The 18,696-nt window shown below is 46.1% G+C and overlaps 1 protein-coding gene across 6 annotated transcripts in view; it reads right to left on the bottom strand.

Annotated features, from left to right (window-relative positions):
• Positions 1-12,777: 12,777 nt before the first annotated feature.
• GPRIN2 (G protein regulated inducer of neurite outgrowth 2) overlaps positions 12,778-18,696 on the bottom strand; it is a 35,910-nt gene continuing 29,991 nt past the window's right edge. For all 6 annotated transcript variants that reach the window (XM_061373751.1, XM_061373749.1, XM_061373752.1 and 3 more), the window contains one exon: positions 12,778-15,438. In XM_061373751.1, the coding sequence (XP_061229735.1) occupies positions 13,629-15,422 (1,794 nt within the window). In that variant the 5' untranslated portion in view covers positions 15,423-15,438 and the 3' untranslated portion in view covers positions 12,778-13,628. The remainder of the gene's footprint in view (positions 15,439-18,696) is intronic.

The raw sequence follows: 18,696 nt of genomic DNA, 5'->3' as shown, positions 1-18,696 counted from the left end.
CTCAAATAAACACAGTGCGTGACCACTCTTGGTCGTCTGAATCCAAACCCGGATGGCTACTGCTTACACCTTTGAAAAGCGCAGCTGTTTACAAAAGATTTTGACTTTTCGATTAAGGGGGAAGATTTCTTCAGGCGTGCTAGCGGCTTAACTTCTCACGGGCATAAAAAGAAAGCGAGATGAATAAAACAACCCATGTCTTCATATTCCATCAGCGTTAGCCCTCCGCCACAGAATGCTAGTTTCCCGACCGGCCTGCCGGCTCATACCCTACCCAACCCATACAGCTTCAGCGACTTTCAGCTCATTACTCCTGGGCCGCAGTCACAGCGCCCGGGACACAGATCACCTCGCCTTCCGCCCATGAGCGGCTCTGCTCGGTTACTCCCTGCCCTGCACGCCGGGCCCAGCGCCGCTCCGCCGGCCCTGCGCGGAGCCCCGGCCACGACGCGCGGTAAGGGGGGGACAAGCCACCACCTCCTCAAGCACAGGGCCGTGCGCTTCCCTCGAGCGGGCCAGAGCCTGGCGGCGACAACGAGACCGCCGCAAGAACACCCGCACGGAGACCAACGACACCGCCTTTCCTGCCCGCACCGCCGGCACCCTCGCGGCACGCACCGCGTGTCCGGCCCCGAGCGTGCAACGGCAGCCATCCCGGCCTGCGGCGGTCCCCGGCCTGTGCCGTACCCCTGGGCCCGTCCCCCCCCGTCCCTTCCCGCCGCGCCCAGCGATGCCCGCCGGGGTCGCACTCACCGCCGTCCGGAGCGATGCCCTCCCGCTGCCCAGCGCCGCCGCAGCTGCCCGCCGAACAACGGCCGTTCTCGCGAGAGCGCTGCCCCCGTCCGCCCTCTGGCGGCACGGCGGAGTGGGTGCGGGGCCTGGTGGCCGTTGGCTCCTTAATGGCGGCGACTGGTCCTGCCAGCAGGGAGCAGCGCAGGGGGATGCTGTTACACACACCAACCCAAACCCAGCACAGCAACCCCCCGCCGGCAGCAGCTGACTTCCGCGCACACCGTGGCGGCCTCCAGCCGGGGCAGGGCGGCGGCAGTGCTGGTGGAGTGCAGGGCTTGCCACCCGCGTAGCACCTGATGTGGCACCAGTGTGGCCCACAGCAGGGGAGCGGCCTGCGGCAGCTGCCTACTAAAAGCAGGCGTCGGCAGCCCTTGACACAGCACAGCCGCTCTGCCAGGATGAGGCCTTGCGGCTGGCCACCTCAGACATCCCCCCGCCCCGTACTTCCCTTTCCCATTTTACCTGTAATGGTGGGAGGGCTGCTTGGCAGCCGGGGTAGCTGGTGGGCAGTGGGACGGCTGCCTGGCTCCCACAGCCCCACACTGGCCGTGAGCTGCCAAACCACACTGCCCAGAACAGCAGCAGGTGGCACGTGTTGGAGTGCACCACCACCAGCCTGACCTGCTTCAAAACCTCGGAGAACACTGGGCCTCCCTCCCTGCCTGCAACAGAACAGGGCAGAGGAGAAGTACAGAACATACTGGGTGACGTGTAGATGAGGCCCTCAGCAACGTGGTTTAGTGATGGGCTTGGCAGTGCTGGGGTAATGATTGCCCTTCATGATCTTAAAGGTTTTTTCCAGCCTAGGTGATTCCACGGTTCTGTGCAGCAAGTCACAGGTTTTGGTCTTTTTTGTGCCTTTGGGAAATTCCCAGTGTGCATTGCCTAGTTTGGCTTTACACAGGTACGCTGTTTTGGTTTTGTCTTCCCCTCTGTGTGGAGCACAGCAGAATACTTCCTAATACCTACCATCACACTTTTCATCTGATCTGGAGGGCAGCAAGAGCAGGTTGTACTGCCGCTGCCCATGCTTATAGATATTCAAGGCAAGGAGGTCTCGGCATTTCTGGGACCACCCAGCCAGCATCCCTGGGAATGCATGTAGGTGTTTGCACAGTACTTAAAACATACATTAACAGAGAAAAGGGGCTTCAAAAGGAAACCAAAGTAGCTGTGCAGCTCTGCATACATGTGGTAGCTGAGTCACCGTTTCATACACAGGAGATCCTCTGGGCACAGACCAAGAAGCTGTTCTTTTGGCCAAGACCTTACTTGTGGTTAGGGCTCATGGCTGCAGTACAAATAAAGCAATGCTGACATAAGAGAAAATAGCGTCAGCCACCTAATCCCACATGCCCTGTTGCCCTAGGAACTTGCATTTCAGGCATTTGGCTTCCCCGTCTAACCACATAGGAGACAGGATGTGTTATATAATCCTGCTCTGTGTATTTGGATTTAAGAGAAAAAAATAATACCGACCCTGTCTGACCTTGAAAACCATCAGCACTCATGTACCTGTGGTGTCCCCACAGCCAGTCACTCAGCAGGACTGTCCTGCGTAGAGAGAGCAGCCTCTCTTGGGCAGGCAGGCGCAGCAGACAAAGCAGTTTGCTGTTCTGTACTCGCCTGGTATTGGCAATGTCATAATCCAGGTGGTTTGGGTGGTTTTCATGGAAGCACTCATGCTGGTAGATTTGCTTTGTGTGGTACATTCTCTGTGTGGATTCACTGTGGTTAAAGCTATGCTTTCCTAGGAGGATTTGCCAGTTGGATACATCTTCCATCTCCTACCAAAGGAATTTCAGAGAAAGGAACCAGACACATATTTTTAGTGTGCTCTTTCCTCCCACCACTGATGGCAGTACACATCACTCCTCCCTCTGCCATACCCATAGCCACACCAGATGTGCCCCTTTACCCAAACTTACACAGCAGACCAAAAAATCTCTAGCCTAAGCAAAGGACAGGTTGGCATTCTGCTCAAAGAGGGGCAAAAGGCTGGGTAGGGATGCGATTTTATGGAAAAATAAACAAGATCTCCTCCTGTTCAAACAATAGCAAAGATGGAGACTTAGGTACTGTGTTGTTCTTCAGTACTCAATAGAACTGTGTATCAGTATTGACAGTAAGCCCCCAACCAGAGTACAAAAAGAAGCCTTTTGGATGCATAAAAGGGATCTACATACACATCAGAAGTAGTTAATGAGTATAAATGCATGCAGCTTTTCCCTTGGGAAGTGCATGACACCACATAACGTGCTCCTGTACCCAGAATTCTGTACTAATTCTTGCTGGATGGGAATCACACATGTAGTCCTGCAGCATAAAGCACACCTTTCTGATAAGCCATCACTTGGCTTTACCTTGGTTCAGCAAAAGCGCTTCATGACCCTCTTTGTACACTTCAAGACATTCTTTCTTGCTCTGCTGCAGTGTGAGAGTAAAGGGCAGGGCAGGATACATCCCTTCACCCCTCCCCAAAACAGACACCTCAGCAGAGAAGTGGAAGCTTTTCCTGCAGTTCTTAGGTATTGGCCTACCAAACTGTACTACTCTGCACAACCCAAAACACAAAGAACTTGAGGAATGTTCTCTGCTGCAGTGATTTTACAGCAAATTTTGGGGGGGTTATGCACGTGTTCTTGAGGAATGTTTCTGGTTCCTGTTTAAACCATTCACCTTTCAATAACTGCAATAATTTAGTTAAAGAGAATCAGTTGCATTAACTTCTGTTTTTAAAGCCCTGTAATGTAATTTCCCTGTTCTGCAACTCTACCACACAGTTAAGTAGCACATAAAGAAATGCAGCACCCTGATGTCAGTGCAGCAAGCACCACTCAGCTGGAGGTGAAGGCAGATGCTGAGCAGACTAACAAGCTGAAGCCTCTCCTCTCAGCAATGGTCCCAAAGCAGAGTATGAAATTACAGAAGAGTCACCATGGTAGGAATCATGCATCCATGCAGCTCTTGGAGGAATCACCAGTTGCATCAATTTCCGCTGCTGGAAGCTGGCTATCTTCTCTTTGTTCCTTCAGCCCGGATGCATGGCCCTCCCTTGCACATATCCTCTCTGACGTCTGTCCTTGGTCCCCTTCCAGGCAGGCTGTGACCTGGCACTGGGTCCTACAGCTGCATGCCAGATCCATCCCAGCCTTCCCTCACAGCTCATCCTGCCCATGGCCAGAGGTCGACCTTGCAACCGTCAACCAGCACAAGAAGCAGAGTGAGGCAGCAGTCGGTGGTGCTTTAAGTCCACCTTAAGTCCCTGCAGGGCTTTATTTCCCCGCAGGGGATATTCAAAGCTCTATGCATTGTATTTACTCACCTCAAATCTTTGCTTTTTGTGTTGAGCCACCCTACTGGCAGAGATAAACTAAGTGTTTTTTAACTCCTTCACAAACTGTTTCATACGTAGTCTACAAACAGATGTTTTAATAACCTTTTCCTTCATGCCACACTTGGCCTTTTCCCTACCTCTAGCTTAAGGAATAGGTACTGCAACTCACACATGCTTAACAAATGAGAGGTATGTCCACGTGTGTTTTGTGGGTTACAATAGGCTTGACCACATCTTCAGTGACAGCAGGAATGCCCTGATAGCTACACAAAAATGTGCCAACATGAAGTGCTGTTTGTCAGTGTGTAACTGACTTCAGCAGCAACCTCTTCCAAGACAGTGCTATTCATGTCACTGACAATATTGTCATGAAGGCTGTTCATACCTGTAACAAGAATTGCCAAGGCCAGGGCTGTGGTTTTGCTTCAGTGCCTGATATAATTCTCCCTGCAGTGTTTGGCTGAAAGTACCCTCTGACACAGTTTGCCAGGCAGCTTACAGTACACAGAGAAACATTCAATAAGCAAAGTCACATCCCCACGGTAGTTTACTGATCCTGGGCTTGGTGGCTCCTGCAACTTGAAATACTGAGAAAAGAAATAAATATTAAACATGAATCCTTAGTCATGTTCCTCCTACACCACACAGTCAATTTTGAATAGCTGCCAGGCACAACCGGGATGTTAAAAATGCTGTAAATGCAAGAAATGCATTCCTGGGAAAGTGATGGAACACCTTATCCTTGGTGCCATCTTAAGGCATATCAAGGATAAGAGGGTTATGAGGGGCAGTCAACATGGCTTCACCAAGGGGAAGTCGTGCTTGACCAATCTCGTAGCCTTTTATGAGGAAATAACACGGTGGATGGATGATGGTAGAGCGGTGGATGTGGTCTACCTTGACTTCAGCAAAGCGTTTGACACGGTCTCCCACAGCATCCTTGCAGCTAAATTGAGGAAGTGTGGTCTGGATGATCGGGTAGTGAGGTGGACTGTGAACTGGCTGAAGGAGAGAAGCCAGAGAGTTGTAGTCTATGGGGCGGAGTCTAGTTGGAGGCCTGTATCTAGTGGAGTGCCTCAAGGGTCGGTACTGGGACCAGTATTATTTAATATATTCATCAATGATTTAGATGAGGGAATTGAGTGTACTATCAGCAAGTTTGCTGATGACACTAAGCTGGGAGGAGTGGCCGACACGCCAGAAGGCTGTGCTGCCATCCAGAGAGACCTGGACAGGCTGGAGAGTTGGGCGGGGAATAACTTGATGAAATATAACAAGGGGAAGTGTAGAGTCCTGCATCTGGGCAGGAACAACCCCAGGTTCCAGTATAGGCTGGGGAACGACCTGTTAGAGAGCAGTGTAGGGGAGAGGGACCTGGGGGTCCTGGTGGACGACAGGGTGACCATGAGCCGACACTGTGCCCTTGTGGCCAAGAAGGCCAATGGCATCCTGGGGTGTATTAGAAGGGGGGTGGTTAGTAGGTCGAGAGAGGTTCTCCTTCCCCTCTACTCAGCCCTGGTGAGACCTCATCTGGAATATTGTGTCCAGTTCTGGGCCCCTCAGTTTAAGAAGGACAGGGACCTGCTGGAGAGAGTCCAGCGCAGGGCAACTAAGATGATTAAGGGAGTGGAGCATCTCCCTTATGAGGAAAGACTGAGGGAGCTGGGTCTCTATAGTTTGGAGGAGATTGAGGGGTGACCTTATTAGTGTATATAAATATATAAAGGGGGAGTGTCACGAGGATGGAGCCAGGCTCTTCTCAGTGGCAAACAATGAAAGGACAAGGGGAAATGGGTACAAATTGGAACACAAGAGGTTCCACTTAAACCTGAGAAGAAACTTCTTCTCAGTGAGGGTGACAGAACACTGGAACAGGCTGCCCAGGGAGGTTGTGGAATCTCCTTCTTTGGAGACATTCAAGACCCGCCTGGACACGTTCCTGTGTAACCTTATCTAGGTGTTCCTGCTCCGGCAGGGGGATTGGACTAGATGATCTTTTGAGGTCCCTTCCAATCTCTAACCTACTGTGATACTGTGAAATCAGAACATCCATGCAACAGTTTCCAATGCAAGTGTAAAGCACATTGTTAAAATGTCAGGAAAGGTGGGAAAGGGATACAGGAAAGAGCTGGTGTCTGGCACAGCATAGGAACTTCCAAATTTAACATCCCCAGTGCAGAGAAGTGCTTTATTTCATTAAAAGGCACATAATACCCAGGTATTCTATGAGAAAAATAACAAAAGAAAAAAGCTTAACTAACAACCTAATGAGGAGAAAATGTACAGGGAAGGCACAGACCTGGTGACCCAAGTGGGGCTCTGGCCCCTTCACAAACACCTCTATTGGAACATGAGGGAAAGGCCTCCAGGGAGGCAAAACCAGAGGAGATGCATGTGCGTGCTTCCTGCAGCACCAGCCAAGGTCTCACGTCAGCACTGGGGCACAGCACGGGAGGTCTCGCACTAGGAGGGAGGCAGACATGTAAACAATGTGTAATTGCAATCAATTTTAAATAAACTAAAACCATTTTGACAAAGCTTCAACCTACTTCAGAAAACTTGTATTACCACAAACAGCTGTAATGAAACAGCTGTAATGAAACAGCTGTGTGATTTTGGTTACTGAACTGTTTTTCCCCTATATATATACACACACAGAGATAATTCCAGTCAAAATTGGAGCAAGAAAAGACTCTCAGTGCAGGCTTACTGCACAGGGGCTGTTTTATCTGACAACTGTGCTGCATTGGGCTCTCCTGATTGCTATCATGTAAGTGAAGTGGGTTGTTGAGCAACAGGTGTCACACAATCAAACCAGGTTTCTTCTGCTTTCTCAGAAACACTTCTCTTTTTCCAAGGCCCTTTTTAAAAAAGCAACTCCAGCAGCATGGCACTAAATTAACCCTAATTCTACTGTTAGAGTGAGGTTGATGCTGAAAAGAAGTGTGAAATTGCCCAAACACAGATCACTGTGAAAACAAGGAAGAAATTACAGTGTAACCCATCACATCATGAATTCAAATTAATGCACAGGCTTTCCTGAAATTGGATTATCCGAAGCATTGGCTTTTGTTGTGTTTTCCAGACATAGTGAACACAAGACAGCATTTAATTTACCCACATGCAGGAATTTCTGCTCAATCCCAGTCTGGGGGGAAGCCGTTTGCACTACAGCCAACACAAATTACCTATAACTATTGCAAAAAGCAATTAGAGGAGATGAAAGGACTGACTTCTTATACATTTGTCATTCCTGAGGGTGTTGCATCTGTGGCAGGGGAAGGACCAGAAGCTCCATGTCCTGATAGTTGTGGTTTAAGCCCAGCAGTCACTCAGTATCACGCAGCCACTTTCCCACCCCTCCCCTTCACCTCCTCTCCAGGCATGATGGGGAAGAGAATCGAAAGAATGTAAACCCCATGGGTTGAGATAAGAACAGTCCAGTAACTAAGGTATAATGCAAAAGTATACTACCACTACTACTAATGATAAGAGAAATAACAAGGGGAGAGAATATAAAACTAAAAGGGGAAAGAAAAAAACCCAATAAACAGCCGTGATGCACAATACAATCGCTCACCAACTGCTGACTGATACCCCGCCTGACCAGAGCAGTGATCAGTCCCTTCTAGGTGACTCCCCCCAGTTTATATACTGTGCATGATGTGCTGTGGTACAAAATACCCCTTTGGCTAGTTTGGGTCAGGTGTCCTGTCTCTGCTTCCTCCTGACTTCTTGTGCCCCTCCTCACTGACAGAACATGAGAGTCCTTAATCAGGGTAAGCGCTACTGAGCAACAACTGAAAACATTGGTGTGTTATCAGCACCGTTCTCACACTGAAGCTAAAACACAGCACTGTACCAGCTACTAGGAAGAAAAATAACAGTTACAGCTGAAACCAGGATACTGATGCTGCTACTGGGGCAGCACAGTGCAGATCAGCTGATGGTGCCCAAGAGTGGATAGTTCTTCCTGCACTGGGAAGAGCTGCCCAGCAGCAGTTGTGTGCCAGAAAGCACAGGCAAAAGGATGTTTCGGAAATGGTCACTGCGCAGGAAGCTGTGACCCCAGCTCAGCTTTACAGTAAAAAATGCAGGAGAGAGCGAGGACCAGAAAATGCTGGGGGGAAAGAGCAGGTCTGTACTGTCAGTCTGTGCTGTGTGCCAGGCGCTGAGCACAAGGTGGAGCTAGGAGGTGGAATGCTGGCCAGGGGAGTGCACAGAATCGCTTGACCCGGGTTCATCATGTTACACTACCTTTAACACCAGGCAGACCAAATCCCTCCTTGGTCACACCACTGAGCCACCACCAGCACTGTTGTTGCTGAAGCTGTCTTTTCTGCCCATAGGTGAACAGGAAGGAGGTGGCTGGAACAGCATGGAAGTCCACAGTGTCATTTCCTTGCTTATGAATCCCCCCTTTGTTTTCTAAGCTTCCTTCATATGTCATCTGAGTGGTGTAGACACTTTCATACATACTGTAACCCATAGTATATTGAATGGCTGATAATAAGACAGATGACATCTGTTTAGATCACATAGTAGATAGGATTGATGCTTCTAAACACTCACAAGCTACAGCTTAGTTCTCTGCTATCTGAACACATTGGCCCTTGTACATATGGTGGCAGTCAGCTCAAGACTCAGCACTTCCACAGCTTGAGAAAGATGGAAACTAGATATCCAAGTGACCATGGCAAAGAATATGCACCATTCCCTTCACTGATGCAGACTGGCAGTAAAAGCCACAAGCAACCATGTGCTCAGTCTTGTGAAGGACCTCCTGCAGGAAGCAGCAGTGCTACAGCACTGATTTTGCCAAGACAGGGGTTCTGCTCCACAGAAAATGGATACGCTCATTCCAGCTTGCAGAGGTGAAAAAGGAGCACACTCGTTTTTATACTGGCAGAGTTTTCGATTGCAAATTTCTTTTCGAGTGAGAAAAGGACCTAACTTCTTACTTACCCACACATCACCTACAAAGCCTACCATGTGGCACTGCAGAACTACCCCTGGTAGAAGGGCAGGGGAGTGGGATGCCCTGGGCCCTAATATCAGCAGAAAGCACCAGGGCTCACAGGACCTGCAGACATGAGCAGCACGGGGCTCTACGCACAGGCTCACAGGCATTAGATTCTCCTTATTTGCAGAGGGTCAGCTGGATCTTGTGACCTGTGTAAATAACAAAGCTTTGGAAAGAAACTCAAGAGGCACCTTATGTTCTTCATTTCAGGGCCATAGTTCTGGATGGAGGGAAAAGAAATAAACTTAGAAATCAAAACTCGCTTCACTCTTGAGAGTCTCAAAGTCCCCTGAAAGGGAAAGACAAAAGTGACTGACGCAGCAAGTCCCACCAAGTTATTTAACTGGTACTGTGGGAGTTGATAGAATTATTTATTCCCAACTCATAAACCCACATGCTGCCTCTTTCCTCCTGCCAATTAACAATATTACTTAGCACTAATAGACTGCTTTCATTTTCAAGGGGCTTAAGAACACAAATTAATCACCTCAACATGTCTGAAGGGAACAGATGGCAATGCAGTATTAACATAGCAATTTCACAGTTGGAGCAGCTCCCCAGGGAGGGGGCTACAGCAGTGTCTGGGGGGCACCTGGCCCTGCTCCCTGTTTGCAGTCAGGGTTCCTGGGTCTCACCTCTGCACCAAGATTCTGCTTTATCCCAATCTCACCACACATTAATTTTCCTAAGCAAAGCTGTATATTTTTCTTATTCCATCTTTAAGAGAGTGTGACATCTTTCCAGAAGGCTTCTTATCTCAGCATGTCTCCAGACAGGTCATTACTGCTTTGGATTTAAAAGACTAAATGTCTATCCAATAATGCAATTAGTCCAGCTTGCCACTGTTTCTTACTGGCCATAAGCAGAGAAGTGACCAGGGAGAAACACATTCCCTTGTCCATACAGTGGAGATGCTTTTTTACCCTGGAACACCTTTGGTTACAGTTGGGTACAGAACAGCAGAGTGTGTTTTCCACCCCAGTCACTCCTGTCCCAGAGACCTATGGGCATGGAGCAGCGTTGCTCCATGGGGCCTTTTGGCTCAGCTGCACAACACACCATTTCTTAAGCTGCATGTAGAAAAATGAGCTTACTCTAGAGCAGGGGTTTCTATAGCAAAACTTGCATATGAAAGGTGAAATCTGTGGCCATCCTTAGCAGAACCAGCTCAGGATCCAGGCTATAGCAACTAAAACATGCATTAAGCCAAAGGCAACTGGTCTGCAAACACTGCAGACTGAACCAGGGGTGGCAGAGAGCCTACAGCACCCCTGTCATGGGGCTGCCAGCTTCGGAGAGCCCCTCAGCTGCACACCTCACCCCTGCTGCTGTCTCCTCATCGCCCTGGGGCTGCAGACACCACTGGGAAGTTTGTGATGGGGGCATCCACGTTTCTGAACCTGGAATGAATTCGGATAGGTGGCCTCCCACCTGCTTAATGCAGCCATCAAGCACCCTGCCACAAACACAACTCCAGAAAGCCGTTTCTCAGAGCATACTGACATTTTCAGGAGAAGACCAAACAAACACAATGATTATAAAACTAACTGATATGACACTGGCCAGGCAACTTTTCAGTCTTTTTTTTCTTAAAGAATCCACCTACCTATGGAAGGCTTTTATTTACAACACTGAGATACTATCCCCTATCAGTATTTAACCCTGCAGTCAGAGGGTATCTCAAAGTAAAACTGTGCAATCATAATAAAGTCAGTCAATGTCAAATGTCTGACAGGTTTTGGCCTCTCCCCATCTTCCTCCCCCCCCCCCCCTTTTTTTAGACACCCATCATATAAGTGAAACAAGTTATTTTATCCATGTAGCTAATATTCACGAGTATTTTTTCCAGCTCTCCATTAATACACCTTGTATTTGAATCCTTTCCAAAAGCATAGAAAATCCTCAAACACGAACACTATTTGCATTACCAGCAGCAACTCCAATGAGTATTCTAAAGACTCACAATGCCTGTAATGAGTGAACATCTATTTTCTCTATTAGTAAACCACTGGTGTCCTTTCTCCTTGCTTGTAATTTATTTCCCTCACCCAGGAATGATAATCAGTGTTTAGTGCAAATCCATACCAATGCATAAACCATAAGCAATTCGCATCAGAGTGGTATGAAATCTAACACTTGTTCCAGCTTTTCTAGTACACAACAGCCAAAGCACCCAACAGACTTTGCCATATTGTTCCAGCCCCTTCTGCAAACTCTCTTTCCGAGCAGTTTGATACCAGTCCCATTTTATCATCTTCTTAGAGCTGGGGGCTTTATTTTGGAGGGGTGCTTGGTACGGCAGGGATGGGAAGGAGAATCAAGATTATTCCACATGTCAAATAGCTTAAAAGCATGGATTATGCTGGTCATGGGAGCAAGGTACACTTGCTGTTTTAAAGCTTTAGTTTGACTGTTCAAACCTTTAATTCTCTTGCACAGCCGAGAACAAGCTAACAGACAACACAAGGTTTTAGGCCCTTATACTGCTTAGCACTCGTAAAGTGTAATGTTTAAAAAAAGGAACAAATCAATGTTTGGTACTATTTATGACACTCCAGACCATAAAATAATCCCCTATAGAAATGGTTTAGATAAATGCTAAATTAACATCAGAAATGCCTTTTTTTTCAGTTACTTCTTCTCTCCCAATACAGCTTTAATAAAAGGAACTTTAACATCTAGGCTCATTATCAAAACTTGGATACTTAAAGCTGTCAAGGCATCCCAAATAAGGCATCATATTCCAGTGGTTTCAGGCTTGGTTTGCATAAAACTCATACTGAATTCAGACTTTGTTGAGGCCAAAGCCCCAGGGCCTGAACAAAGCTTCCTGAAATCACAGTGAGTTTCACAGGAGCCATCTTTGTTTAATTCCACTTTGTCCAGGATTAACATTTGATCTTGAACTCCTCTACATTACTGAACCATGCACCACAGCACATTCCAGATAGCAGGTACTACATTCAGGGATTTTCTAGATGAAATTTTAAAGCTGTCCTGGTCACCAGGGCCTCCTGTCCACATACAAAGTTCAGCTGAACATTATGTAGACAGCCTCCTAACTTACTGGAATGAAAAACAACTCGACAAAAGCACACACATTTAAAGAAGGAATGGGTAATTCCACAGCAGTAAGTTATCTGACACTGCAGGTTTTTCTTTTGAGACAGAAATGAGTAATATTCCTCTCCCTGCATCAAAATGAGTAATGTTCCTCTCTCTGCATCAAAAAACATTCCTGGTTTTCTGAAGAATCTCAGACATCGACCAAATGCCACAACACTGGAAACAAGTCTCAACTTCCTTGGCAAACTGCTGACTTCGAACAGGCCCTGCACTACAGCTGCACTACAGTATCATAAAAGGCTTCTCACTGGGAAACTGTGTGCAAAGTTCGTTTGGGGAAAAAAAGAAAGATTTAAGCTGCCCATATGACCAAGGTATTGGGAACAAATAACCTTAGAGCTGTACCGTGGTGAAGAAACGGGGCCTCAGTTTCAGCAGATGCTTGACATCAGGCCAGACAGGGAAAACAAGATGAGCAAAGGTTACATGCAAACAGTCACCTGTGGTTTATGCAACAACAAAACAACCACTGCTCAGGACAGAGACACATAAAAAGAACTTACTGGAAATTACTTTTAATATAGGCAAACCAAGACTGCTTATGATTTGTAGGGTATGATAGTGTGACAGACTAATCAGAACAGCTTTTGTTTCATGTCTCTAAAACAAGCATCCAGGAAGTAATTCACATTACATGGGTCATCTTTGGTAATACTGTACATTGTGTCGATCACTTGGTAAACATCAGTTCTTAGTGTCATTCATCATAACTACAAACTAATTTGAGAGTTGCAGGAGGATCCTCCAACTGTACACCAGCTTGCAAAGGGAAGAGTTCAGACTAGCAATACAGAAATTACTTCACAGAGTTACGTAGCAAAAGTTACAATTCTTCGTCATAAAGCATTACACTAGTTTGTCATTTTGTCTACAGTTAAAGTGGGCTTATCCTCAGCACTATTACAGATTAACAACAAAGTAGCTCCTGAAACAAACTGGGGGAGTAGGATTGAAAGCAAAGAACTTTGATGAAAGCATAATTTTCTAACTTTGGTTTCTAACTCTAAATTATTAAAATACAGAAAAAAGTCATCATTATTTTAAAAAAGATGCATCATTTAGAAAAGAAGTCTCATTCCTTACAAAATGATTTAAAATTAACATAGAAGAATAAAACATTGCTACAGTACAGTTAAGAGCATTCCGATGGCGTGATGTAGGTACATCTGTATGTCCTCTGTTCCATGGCACAACCATGGGGTTTAACTTGCTTTGATGTGTATTTGACGGTCACTGAACTTTTCTCACTTATCTTGATGTGGGTTGTCCACATGTACTGTGTTAACACTTGACACAGCATTTATTTACAGTTTAAAAGCAGCACAGCTGTCCCACATCCTACAGCTGTGCTCACTCCACTGTGGTACTGGAACGAGCACAACAGCTCGGGTATCTCAGGGAATGTATCATTGTTCTGAATTGCCTTTTTTTCCCTGTTTTATCAGAAGGCGGCTCCTCATTGCTTTTCTCAGACAGCTGTGCAGGCTCTGTTTGGAATTGTTCTATTTGAATCTCAAGATGTTTTTGAATGGCTAACCCAAGGACTTCGGGATCCACAGATGCCCCATATACTTCCCACGTCATTCCTTCATCATCCCATCTCACTTCACGCACTGGAGATTTGGGGGCCTCCATGCCTTGCTCTAGGTTCACCTCTGGGAACACATGTGAGTGGCTGTCTGCTGCAGCTGCTGGGCTTGTTGCCACAGATTTGCATTCCATGACTGGAAGAGTTTGTACCTCGGCATCTCTACACTCAAGAGCTGCTTTCAGTCCTTTGGTTAAATCATTCATAGAAGTCATAGTCCACATATCCTTTGTTGTCATTACCATGTTTGCACCCTGCTGGCTACTAAGGGCAACACAGGCAGCATTTGTTTCTGGAGGAACCTTCTGCTGAGTACAGTGTTGAGCATGTTGCAGTTGTTCTCCAGGAATGCTACAGCACTTCAGGACTCTTTTGGCATCCAGGCCTGATTCACTTACTGAAGACACCAGCTTAGGGTATGTCAGAATGTCCGAAGTAGAAAAGGAATGAAAATAGCCAGGTGCTGCCTGCTCTTTTCCTGACTCACTAACTGAACATACCAACTGCGGAACAAGTTGTATAGATGGTATAGGCAAAGAATGGCAATAGGCAGGGATGGTGGCATCTGCCTTCATACAAGGGTCCTTTCTTATATTACAGGGTCCTGCAGAATTGTTATGAATTGTCATCACCATGGGGGAGTATGGAGAGTTTGGAATATTACTGTAAATCAGACCACCATGAATAATCCCAGTGGCTTGATTGAACATTGTCCTGTTTGAGAAACCATTTCCAGGCACGTGGGGTCCTAGGACTGCAGTGTGAAATGTTCCAGGATCTGTGTAAACAGTAGTGTTACGTGCCATACCACTGCTGTCAAAGCTATTCGTGGGTACTTGCTGGTCTCTGGGTAGAGCTGGAGTCACAAGGTTTTGATAGCAAGGTACATTTTCATTTGTTTCTGATTCATATCTCTGTGCTTGGAAAGACATCCTAGCCACTGGTGGACCATGCCTGCAGCTAGAAGAGCTTAGGCTGGAGTAAGTAGCACTGGTTTCTATGTGAGTGACAGAAGTCTGGTGTTTGCAACTGCAGGTCAGGTCTGAGTGGCTTCTCTGAAGGGCAGTTCCCGGTTCTTCCATTTTACACATGCTTTGCTGATGGACAACGCAGGCTGAGGAAATATTCTCAGCAGTGCTGCTCTTTACATACATTTTAGTGTCCCCCACTTCCCAGGATGCTGGGGACTGTTCAGTGATAAGAAAATGATTTGTAGTCTTAGTTTTGCTCTGTGAATTCTCATTGGCTAACTGGTCGCTTCTGGTTTGGACCACTGATCCAAGTCCCACCATCCGAGGCTGTGAAGACCATCCAGGACTCTGCACACTCCTTGCATCACTCTTGTTTCCCAGAGTATGGCAGATGGTGCTACTATGGCTTTTCTTCAGCTCCTGCTTGTTGCTTTGTCTTTCCTCTAAACTTGATCGCCCAGTACAGGCCAGACTCGAGGAGCTCTTTGACAGGGGGTAACTGTTGACATTCAAGAGACCATGACAAGTAGAACTCAGTGAGTCCTGGTAGGAATTAGTGTGGAGCTGATGGCTGTCAGCTGACATGGCAAAGGGGAGAGATCTGCAAGAACTGGTAGAGAAGAAAAGGGAGAACTTCAGTAAAACATAAATGCACTGAAAACTGTAAGCTCTATTGACCTCCTGCCTGGGCTTCTTGCTATTCACAGTTCACAAGTACTTCTAAAAAAGCAGTCTCTCAGTACTACAGTCTCTGTGTACTCAGACCAGTCAGTTTCCATTTTCAGTTTCCACAATGGGTTTTCCCTGGATTAGATTCAGAATTATTGAAATTCTGGGGGGTTTTCATTTCATAAAACACAAAGTTGTTAACATTCACATTAGCACTTCCACACTTAAGAGAAGCTGTAACTGAAGATTTTTAATTTGACCAGATTTAGTGATCCATTTTTGTTGATCAAATCAAATCTTCCATTGTTTGACTACACACATTCCCTTGCTGTCACAGAGGTTGTGCAACATTTGTATAACTAAGTTATTTTAATATGCTCATATATCTATATCTATCAACACATACACATATAACTCTTTCCTAAAAGAACCCTTTCTGTTGAACAGAAAAATGTAAGCATTTATTGATCGCTTCCAGCTCAAGTACTACTGGATATTTTGTTGTGCAGTAAGTGGAAGCCACAATTCCTCGTTTTAGAGAGCTTTCCTCAGGTGCATTTTGCCTCCCTAGCAGGACTCCTACAGAAACCTTCACAGTTTCTTGTGAACCGGATCACTAAACTAGAAATGAATGTGTGGAGCTGGAAAGGTGTGTACATGTGGACAAAAGCACTCTGTAAACAGGAGTGTTCACTCATAACACCAAGAGATCAGTGACTGCAAGGGCTCACATCCAAACCTATGAGTCAGAAGCTTTTAATATGTGATACTTTTAATATGATGCTTACAGGCTCAAGGAGTCACCTACCCATGTAACCAATAAAGAGCATGCCTTGTACTCCATCCACAAACCAAGCAGCTCTACTGATGAGCCTTACAGTTATCAATGCATACACTTGTAATTCCATTCTCGTTGCTAACTTTGGCAAGCCAATAGTTCAGGTTGCAATTTTCCTATCACCTAAAATCCATTTTTGTTGACTGTGTTCCATAATGAAACTAAATTGAGCAAGACAATGGAAAAACAACAATATGTGCAATCACTTCTTTGAGAAGCTTCTCACTGTGTGCTGTCTACTAGGGACTTGGTATTGGCAGAAATATCCTCTAGCATTAGAGTTTGCAGAAAAGGGCAGTTTCTCCTCTTTCATATGTGCCGATTCAATTAGGAGTTAACTCATTACAGACTCCTTACCGAGCCTGCTCTGTAAACCACGCAGCCTCTCTGGCCCATAGGACTCCACTATGGTGGCATCTAAGGACAACACAAAAGCACCTTTTCTTCCAGGAATGGAATTTCAGATTCCTGGGTGAGAGGCACCGCTCAGTGCAGCTGCAGTCAAAAGCAACCACTTTTTGCGATACATTTCTGCATGTTTTTCATAAGCCCTTATAAAATCTCACTCAACATTTTGAAGAGAAGCAAGAACTGGGAAAGTGACAGTTTTAAAACATTTCACTCATCTCCTCCAGTGTTATCTATCCTGCAGGCACTTACACGTATGGGTATAGTCTGCCACACAGGAGTCAGTAGGATTAAACACCAGAGCATAGCTGTCTGCAAGGTGAAGATCTTAAATTTAATCTCTTTAGAAGATAATACCTACAAAGGCTCTCACAGATTGGGATGAAACAACATTTACTAATGGAAATCCTCAGTCACAAATACTGAGTCTCAGCTGAAAGGAAGCTTCAAACAGATGGCATAAGGCTGCAGAAACTTTGAAGAGCTCTCTCACAAAGTTTACAAGATTCAAATATGTGTGTATACACAGACACCAATGCCTCTATTTGCTTTCTTTATGTAGCATTGCTGCAGAAACCTCTGTAACTGGAAGAAGTGATGCAATTTGAGATTGATCCATCACCTGAATGTGAAGAAACATATTCAGATACATGACACAGTCCAAATATGATGACATAACAGAAAACAACTTTCCTTGTAATGTTTGCAATGAAACCTTCAAAGAGAATTCTGAAGAGATTTTTTTTGCCCCACTCACATAGACTCAACTGCAGCTGAAATCAAGACCGAACATGGGCCAATGCCACATGTATATTACACATGTACAAATACATATATAACATTGTAACTAGCAACTATGAACAGCATTTGAACATCTTTACTCAGAGAGACCAGTGTTCCATGCTAGCATTAATTGTAACAATTACCCTGTGACTTCTGGGCTTTAAAAACAATGGGAACAATTACCAGTTAGGTAAAACAGCATCTCACCTGACACTTTAGGACATAGTTAAAGATGGGGGGAAGTAAAAAAACACCAACAAAGCCCCATTCAAACAAGATGAATCAGCTTCCTTCAGAATAATGCACTTTCCTATTGTGTTGAAATCCAAAGTTACATTTTCCCAGACACCCTGAACATTTCCCCCTGTACAGGCCACCTGTTGCTTTCCTTTTCCATTCCCTGTTCCTTCTACCCACTCTGGAAAGACCTATGAGCTCTTTCACCACCAGCCCATTATGCCCACGTGGCAGAGGCAGGATTCTGAGCTGGACTTGTGCACGTGGAGCTCTGCATGGAGAGGGATGCCTGCAGAACAAACTGACGTCCGGTAGACCTGACCATTCCTCACCTCTGCTGCAGTCAAATGTCACCACGGCATTTCACAGTAACGTAAGTGAGCACACAGGTCTGCCACACACTGCATCAGCCTGTTGGTTGGTTGGCTGGTCGGATGGTTGCTTTTAAACTGGTTCAGCTCCCACTCACTACATCAAATCATCAGTCCAGCCACACCAATCAGTAATGTCAGCACAGGGAGGAAACAGAAGACCACTCCCCTCTGCAGAGCCATAAATTCAGTAGTGCGCATAAACCCAGAGCAAACCTGCACACACAGTGCCTTTCTTCCTAAAACTTTGGAAATGGCATGTAATCCCATACTCACCTTCCCAAACTCTGCAATGTTGGCACTGATTCCCCAAGGTACACACAAAATCTTACACACAGACACCCCTACAGAAAAGACACGACACTGCATGAACACATGCTAAAAGTGCTGTACTTCCTACATGTGCTCATGCAGACTGCATCCAGCTGATGACTTCTGAGAAGGGGCAGAAAGCAGAAGTGTCTGGATGGTTATACCAATACATATATACCACAGGGGGCCTGGGGTCAGGTACTGAGAATGGTGTGACAAGCTTCTTAAGAAACAACCAAAA

Source organism: Neopsephotus bourkii, unplaced genomic scaffold (genome assembly GCF_033783945.1).
Source record: "Neopsephotus bourkii isolate Nb327-2 ecotype Australia unplaced genomic scaffold, CSIRO-AGI_Nbou_v1 NB_1634, whole genome shotgun sequence".
Taxonomy (NCBI): Eukaryota; Metazoa; Chordata; class Aves; order Psittaciformes; family Psittacidae; genus Neopsephotus; species Neopsephotus bourkii.
Note: the sequence above shows the minus strand (reverse complement) of the source record. Positions and strands in the feature narration are given on the sequence as shown.